This window comes from Mandrillus leucophaeus, unplaced genomic scaffold (genome assembly GCF_000951045.1).
Source record: "Mandrillus leucophaeus isolate KB7577 unplaced genomic scaffold, Mleu.le_1.0 Scaffold51, whole genome shotgun sequence".
In the NCBI taxonomy this organism is placed as follows: Eukaryota; Metazoa; Chordata; class Mammalia; order Primates; family Cercopithecidae; genus Mandrillus; species Mandrillus leucophaeus.
The window spans coordinates 5,076,710-5,085,534 of NW_012105475.1; the positions used below are offsets into that span (position 1 = coordinate 5,076,710).

Sequence of the window (8,825 nt, forward strand, 5' to 3'; positions counted from 1 at the left end):
ACTGCAACCACCATCTCCCAGATTCAGGTGATTCTCCTGTCTCAGCCTCCTGAGTAGCTGGGATTACAGGCACCCACCATCATGCCCCACTAATTTTTGTATTTTAGTAGCAATGGAGTTTCACCATGTTGGCCAGGCTGACTTGAACTCCTGACCTCAGGTGATCCGCCCACCTTGGCCTCCCAAAGTGCTAGGATTACAGGTGTGAGCCACCACGCCCTGCATATTTACTAAATTATTAGAAGCATGGGTATATGTATGTGCCAATGAATATAGCAATCATCAGAAAGAAGATAGGAAGACAGATAATTTGGTATTCTTTTTTATTAAAATCTCATCGACTTCAGTCATCCATCTGAATTCTGTTTCACATTTCTCATGCACCCTGTTATCACTGCCTTCCTTGGAAACTAATTAGAACAATTCTTACCTGGGGAAAAGCACTGGACATGTTTGCAGCCAAATTCAACTGAACTAAAGTTGAAGACATTTTTATATTATTAGAACAAAACAAAGGAAAGATGGGGGTTTTAATTTTTCTGTATTTTATTTATGTTTTTTTGAGACAGAGTCTTGCTCTGTCACCCAGGCTGGAGTACAGTGGTGTGACCTTGACTCACTGCAACCTTCGCCTCCCAGGTTCAAGCGATTCTCCTGCCTCAGCCTCCCGAGTAGCTGGAACTACAGGTGCCCACCACCACACCTGGCTAATTTTGTATTTTTAGTAGAGATGAGGTTTCACCATGTTAGCCAGGCTGGTCTCGAACTCCTGACCTCGTGATCCGCCTGCCTAGCCCTCCCAAAGTGCTGGGATTACAGGCGTGAGTCACCGTGGCCAGCCTACTTAATTTTTCTTAAGGGAAGATTATTTAATACAGAGTGTCCTCTTCTGTTTTTGTAAGTGAAAATTTCTGCTACTCAGTCAAAACCTGAGTCTACAGAAGGTGCTGGCAAGAGGACTGATGGACCAAAGTGATTTGATGACTATGCTTCTTCCGTCTCCTTTAGTGCTTTCTCCAGTATGGTTTCTTTCAGATCAATGAAACTTTTCTTTTTTTCTGTTTTTGAGAGGGAGTCTCGCTCTGTTGCCCAGGCTGGAGTGTAGTGGCATGATCTTGGCTCAATACAACCTCCGCCTCCCAGGTTCAAGCAATTCTCCTGCCTCAGCCTCCCAAGTAGCTGGGATTATAGGTGCCCACCACCACACCCAGCTAATTTTTGTATTTTTAGTAGAAATGGGGTTTTACCATGTTGGCCAGGCTGGTCTTGAACTCCTGACCTCAGGTGAGCCACCTGCCTCGGCCTCACAAACTGCTGGGATTACAGGCGTGAGCCACCACACCCAGCCTCAATGAAACTTTCCTTATTTTTTTGGACAATATTCACAATCAAAAATAGATTTGAGAAAACAGAATTGGGAAATCCGCTGGTTTAAGATTACATAGCTATAAAAGGGCAGACAATTCTGGGACTAATTTTTTTTAATTGAGATATAATTTACATACTGTAAATTAAACTATTAGGGCTCGCTTTCCAGCTCCACCCCTTCTAACTGTATGATTTTGTCTTAGTTATTAACTTATCTTTCCTTCATTTCCTTGTCTATAAAATGAAAGAACCATAAAAATTGTTCTGTTTCATAGTGTGCGGTGAGAATTGAGTTAACACGTAAAGAGTTCAGAATGGTGTCTGATGCGTGGTAAGTGTTCCAAGAACATAACCTACAAATATTATAAGATCAATTGGAGAGTTTGCTACTACTAAATTGAATGTAAATTGACTAAATTTTATAGAAAGAGAGACATTACAAATCAGGAAATACAGTGGGTTTTAACCTTTGTAACTGTAACCCACAATGAAAAAAATGTATTTTATGTCATAACTCAGTATATACACATAGAAAAGATAAGTTTTGCCAAATTATACTTAGTATATGCAGTATGCTGTGATATTTGTTTCATTTTTTAAAAGGTGCTGGTTGCCATATCCTAAATTGATTTTGCTATTCCGTAAGGAATTACAACCCACGGTTCAAAAAACATTGACCTGATACAATCCCTTCACTTTACAATGGAAAAACCTGAAGTCTTTGAGAAATTGGGAAATTTGCTTGCTTAAGATTACATAGCTACAAAAGGGCATAAAATTCTGGTACCAGAAATTTTTTTTATATTGTGATATAACTTACACACAGTAAAATTCACCATTTAAAGTGATTTTTAGTATACTCACAAAGCTGTACAAGCAACACCACTACATAATTCCAGAATATTTTCATCACCCCAAGAAGAAATCCTGTACCCACAAGCAGTGGAACAAGAACTTATATTTCACTTCTAGTCCAAATATTTTTTGCATTCTCATAGTCACATATATGGATATTCAAATTGATTAGGTAAGTAAAGTTTTATTTAATAAGTAATGTCTAAATAATCAAATTTATCAAATGCTTGCTAAGACTTTGCATAATTCTGTGCCATTAACCATCTCAAGCTTTGATATAAGTTTCTGTATTCTTTGGGGTTTTTTTGTTGTTTTTTCAAATACATGCCAGATTCTTGAGGATACATGGCAAACGCTTAGGAATGGGTTCTACATACTCCAAACAGACTCAGGAAATGCTTTGTTCTTTGGATGCACAGCATACCATCTCAAAGGAAATGAGACTGGTAATTTTCACAGAGAATATGGGAGACGTTAGAGAAAAGCTTAAAGAAGTTGTTTATTCTGGAGGCTTTTATTAAACAGAGGATTATTTTCTGTTTCAAAGTTTTCAAATAGAATCCACGACTGGACGATATGTCCTTAAAAGGTTTAAGGAGAACCTAAATACTTTCCTAAATAGGAGTTCATATACATTTTAAAAGTCACTCATTATAACATAAATCAAATTTTCCAGTCTGTGGTTTTCAAAACATCCATTCCTTGGTCTCCCACATTGCTTCTATTTTAAACTTGGAATTAATTTTACATAAAATAAGCATGAGTACCAATTTTCTATTTTATGCCAAAATTACTAGGTCTCCAGAAGAAAAATCTCTACATTAGTCGTGTTTAGATCATTTAAATAGCACCCTTTAAACTGTGAGAGTCATTGTATACATTTTGAATCTTCAGTGCATGGTTGTTGATTCTTTAGTAAATGTGATTTCAAGTATTCAGAAGAAGATGCACCCATGCAAATTAATGATCAGAACTCAGGGCTCAAATAATATGAAATTATTGTAGATTAGCCCACTATAAAGAAATGAAAATGATAATAATGGTAATAAAGCTAGAAGATAATTTTTTTTTTTTTGACATGGAGTTTCACTCTGTCACCCAGGCTAGAGTGAAGTGGTGCCATCTTGGTTCACTGCAACCTCTGGCCCCCAGGCTCAAGCAGTCCTCCTGCCTCAGCCTCCCAAGTAGCCAGGATTACAGGCGGGCACTACCATGCCCAGCTAATTTTTGTGTTTGTAGTGGAGACAGGGTTTCACCATGTTGGCTGGGCTGGTCTCAAACTCCTGACCTCAAGTGATTCACCCACCTTGGGCTCCCAAAGTGTTGGGATTACAGGCATGAGTTACTGCAAAATTTTTCTATTTTTACTAGAGATGGCCTTTCACCATGTTGCCCAGGCTGGTCTCGAATTCCTGGGCCCAAGACGTGACGTCCACCCGCCTTGGCCTCCGAAAGTGCTAGGATTACAGGCGTGAGCCACTGCACCCGGCCATGGCTAGTTATTTTAATCAAAACAAATTTAAAACCAAATTAGGTATAAACTGAAAAAACAGATTTTATTAGTCTCTAATGAAAACTTCCAAAAGAAACCTATGGGGATCCCCCCAACCCCCCCAAGACAGAATCTTGCTCTGTCGCCTAGGCTAGAGTGCAGTGGTGTGATCTCAGTTCACCACAATGTCCGCCTCCCAGGTTCAAACAATTCTCCTGCCTCAGCCTCCCGAGTAGCTGGGATTACAGGCATGCGCCACCATGCCTGGCTAATTTTTGTATTTTTAGTAGAGATGGGGTTTCATCGTGTTGGTCAGGCTGGTCTCGAACTTCTGACCTCAAGTGATCCACCTGACTCGGCCTCTCAAAGTGCTGGGATTACAGGCGTGAGCCAACACGCCAGGCCTGTTTTACTCTTTACATCATATAGTATCTGTAGTCAGAATTTAAAATTTGCTCAATGTGAAAAATAATGATATGCCAAAAATGCATAAAGATTTAGCCTTAGAAAGGAGATTAAAACAAGGTTTTCAAAAGCATGGATTTATTCTAAATACATTAAAAAAAAAAAAAACCTAGTTATAGTGTTACCTTGCAAAACATCTAATACAAATTTCCTTAACACTAACCTTTTATGTTTCATGATCTAATGTCCGTTAACTTTAAAGATAAGAACCTGATTTATAGTTTCTTTTCTAAACACTCAATGCAGATAAACAATCTACTTTAACTTCTTGCCTTCAAGCAATGTTATGTTCTACTTTTCATAACCCATTTGTAAAGATTTCCAGGAAGTAGCAATCTGGTAGCAATTTTACTGGTGTCTAAACTCAATGTCAGACACTGACATGACTATGTATCAGCTTAATACTTCAGAAAAGTATGGGCCAAACACTTGGTAACGACTACAGGAATTGCAAATATAGATCTCAGGAGGAAATTATAAGCTGATAGGGCAGAAATATGAAATGGTTTGCAACATATTCTAACTCCAGTTTTGCGGTGGCTGTTGCCTGAATTGTGTTGAGGATTCTGAGGATGGTGTTAATGCTCTGGGGGAGAGTATATGCTATGCGCAGTCTAAAAGCCATGACTGCCATGGGCAAGCAGGAGGAGAGGCTGACCTGCCAGCTTTGTTCTAGGTTTGGGGTCTTACAGTGGCAAAAGTCACAAGTCCCAAGTCTCAGTGTGGGGGTCCCACATTCTCTTATCTCCCGCCTCTGGCTGTGCCTGCTTCATCCTCTGTGAAAACTGGATCCCCCATTCCACTCCCACTGCCTCTCCGAGCACGTGGCAGGAGATGCCACCCTCACAGCTCCCGAGTTTACTGTTGGCTGCACAAGTAAGTAGCAAAGACTAAGTAATGGTTTTCATTTGGAAAGAACAAAAATGGTCTCTATTGAAGCATGAAGGGAATTTATTGGAGGATGGTGAGAATCAACAGGAAGACTGGAGGAGCCCACTCAGGCAGGAAGCAAGGAAGGCGAGACAAAGTCCAGATTCTGCCACGAGGATGGTATGCTCACGACCCAGGCACCACCAGCACTGGAGTCCTCTACCCCTGGACACTCTTAATTCCACCATGGCCACCATGAATAATCACTAACCGAGTCACTTTTATGTTACTCCTCAAAATTCAAACTTTCAGCCTGGAGCCTGGGATTAGCAGTACTTTGATCATAGGCCTACGTGCTACCTATTGAAGGAGTAATTCTCAGAGAAGAGGAACTTGAGTTAAACAGGTACCCTCAAGAGGTGTCCACTACTGGCTGTATTCTACTCGGCAGAGGGCATGTGAGAGAATGTAAGGTGCTCATCTGGCCTAGAAACTGCTGTCACCAGAGTGAGAAACCAAGCTGAGCCTATGATAGTCTGAAGCTGTGGGTAAAGCTACCTAGGAATAAGCAGAGTGGTACCAGAATCTAGAGCTGAAACCAGGGACTTTGGTAGATAAAACAGGCCTGGGTCAAGCTGCAGAACTAGAAAGAACTGAAGTCAGAAATAAAACAAGAGATGTCCCCAAAGTAGATTCCAATAGCAAAGACTATACTCCCAGAAACTAGTTCTGGAGTGGAGAAGGCATACTCGGCACAGGGTTAAATTCTAAGACTGTAAACCAGGTAGTGAAGAAGTTAAAAGCTAGAGAGAGCAACAAAAGGGAGCAAGAAGATGGAGGTAGACTTGCTGAAGTTCATGTAAGATTGCCATATTTGACATTTATTAATTGCAAGACACATTCGATTGACATCTATTCATTGCAAGATATGTCCTTCTATATCCATTTATTTATTTATTTATTTAGAGACGGAGTTTTGCTCGTTCACCCAGGCTGGAATGAAGTGGCGTGATCTCAGCTCACTGCAACCTCTGTCCCTGGGGTTCAAGCGATTCTCCTGCCTCAGCCTCCGGGGTAGTTGGGATTACAGACGCATGCCACCACACCTGGCTAATTTTTGTATTTTTTTTTTAGTAGAGACGGGGTTTCATCACGTTGGCCAGGCTGGTCTCGAACTCTTGACCTCAGGTGATCCACCTATCTCAGCGTCCCAAAGTGCTAGGATTACAGGTGTGAGCCACTGCGCCTGGCCCTCTATATACATTTATTTAGGTCACTTAGACAGTCCTTTCCCAGTTGAGGGGAAATAAAACTGTAATATAGAAACCTCAGTCCTCAAGGCCATGAAGACATCAGGAGCATTGAGAACTTGATGAGTTGGTGCATTTCTCCACTGAGCTTGTCACAATAGGCCTAACACTCAAGGAGAAACACTTTCCTTTTTCCTGATCTTCTAAATTTATCCTTAGAGGGGTCCTCATATTCTTCCTAACTGGACATAGGAGCAGTCTTGGCCAGGTGGAGGTAGCAAAGCTAAGGTGGTGCAGATAATGTCAGGCACTGAACGGATTTGAGGAGGGTGGTGAGGGGATGGTTGTTAGAAAAGAGGCAATACATGCACCTTGTGTAGGGCTGTAGGCTTTTTTACTGTTACCAGGAAAAAATCATCATCATAGCCTCAGTGGCGGAAGCAGCAGCAGCAGCAGATCACTGATAGCACATAGGACAGGTTTATCCTAAACAAAAACATTTCCTGGTAGAATCACAGGTTCCAAGGTGGTACTGAGTGGGCCCTAGTTCAACTTTCAACCTTTCAAACTTCCAGCCAAATAATTTTAAGCATTAATCAACTTAAATGAAAACATTTTACTTTTATAGGGACATAACATATCTCATAAAGTTTGTTTGTTTAAAGCTTTCCCCTAGCTTTTTCCTCCAGCAGACTTTTCCAGGGGTTTCAAGACTTAAGTTCCTTATCACTCCCTAACACACATGTACATACCACACCTCTATGCTGTGCAGGAGGGAAAAGTAGGGGCAAGCTTATTTGTCCATTTCAGGATGAACAGATTAAAAGCAATTTTTGTTACATCAAACTCAGTGAGACTTTCCAGATTTTCTCTTCCTCATTAAAATTTTTTTTAAAAAAATATTCCTGGAAACAAGTGAGCCACTAAATGTTAAGACTGAAAACTTTCCAGGTTATTTACAGACTGAAGTTTGACATTGATGAATATACTAAAAAATAAATCAGGGAATGTGGTAATTAAAAAATAAAAATAAAAGCAAGGGCGAAGAGAGGCAAACTCAGTAAGTCAATGTAATCTATAACTTGTAGGTGACATTCTGACATACTCTCCCAACTTTAAAACTCCATATAGAACATCTTCAAAGCCACCTTACCCCTTAAACTGGGGCAAACTACTATTTAATTTCATTTATTATTTTAAAAAACATATTTTACTAGATAGGAGGTCTCCCATGTTGCCCAGGCTAGTCTCCAACTCCTGGGCTCAAGCGATCCTGCTGTCTTGGACTCCCAGAATACTGGGATTACACGTGTGAGCCACCGTGCCCGGCGTATTTCAGAGCTGGTTTTTAGACTGAGTGTTTAAGAAGACAAAGACATCTCTATTTAGTGAAGAAACTCAACAGCTCAAGGAATTTTCTACTTTAATAAAAGCTGAATATAGACCTACATAAAATTTTACAACCCTGAGACAGTCAAAGACAAATGAAGTTTTAGTAGCTAAAGAAAATACAGCACCGTTCCACATTATGTGTATCTTTAATGCCTACGCCTACCTTTCGTTCATTTAGTGAGCCGAAGAAAAAAATGTTCAAACCCTTATGTGCATTTCCTTAAGTTCCTAGAACACCGAAATACTGACACGTATGATTGTACTATTTCGTATCTGTCGATGATTCTGAATTTCACTAAAAACCGCAAAGGAAACCAATAGTCACACAACTATTCTGATAACCCCACCAAAGAGGAAATAAAGAAAGGAAGTTACTCCGAAAGTCTGACAAGGCAGAAGTGACTGCAGCAGAGGGGCCTCAACGGTCAGTTCATGAGGACCTTGATTAACGCCCCTACCCCATCTTTACGCCCCCACCCCATCATTCCGGGTCCTCCCCCTTCTTCAGAGACCGGCTACGAGGCTCATAGGAAAGGTGCGCGGCTTCAGACCGACACGATTCCAGCTTGGCTCCTCCACTTTCGGGGTCGCTGTTTCCACAGCTTTCGAGCAGGATAACCATACTTGTTGCACTTCCCTCACTGGGCTGCCGCCAGCATCATATAGACATACGCTGTCCCAACATAAGCCAAAGCCACCATTACTGAGATAGTCGCCAAACATAACTCAGCTTCGGTTCCCCTCCCGGCAAGGCTGGTTCGACCTACAGTTAACAGGAAGCTCCTGGGGGCAGGGACAGGATCCCTGCCTCGGAAGGAGGCCAGACGTGAACGTTGTTTGGACGGCATCTGGATGGTGACGAGGGTGTGAGTAACGCCCCCGGCTCACGCGGTTGGGCTGAGATTTTACTACCAACGACAAAGGGTGCGGAAGCATAGTGCTGAGAAGCAGCCAGCCAAAAACACTCAACCCCGTCCTCCCCCGCAAAAACAAGTCCCAAAGCCCTGGGCACTACGGAGAGCCGGGCCAAGGAAAAGAGAAAGGCAGAGGGGCGGAATCGGGGCGCCCCATTCAATCCCCGCGGCAGCCGAGCGTCGGTGGGTTCGCGGCTGGGAAGGGGCGCCGCGGGCCTG

The 8,825-nt window shown here is 41.9% G+C and overlaps 2 protein-coding genes across 2 annotated transcripts in view; one reads left to right on the plus strand and one right to left on the minus strand.

Annotated features, from left to right (window-relative positions):
• Positions 1–8,825, minus strand: part of LOC105551205 — a 33,027-nt gene that overhangs the window by 23,143 nt on the left and 1,059 nt on the right. The window contains 1 exon segment of the mRNA XM_011996356.1: positions 8,581–8,822. Coding sequence (XP_011851746.1) covers positions 8,581–8,822 — 242 coding nt within the window.
• YES1 (YES proto-oncogene 1, Src family tyrosine kinase) overlaps positions 8,618–8,825 on the plus strand; it is a 92,731-nt gene continuing 92,523 nt past the window's right edge. The window contains exon 1 of the mRNA XM_011996339.1: positions 8,618–8,789. The gene's annotated coding sequence lies outside the window, so the exon portion shown is untranslated. The remainder of the gene's footprint in view (positions 8,790–8,825) is intronic.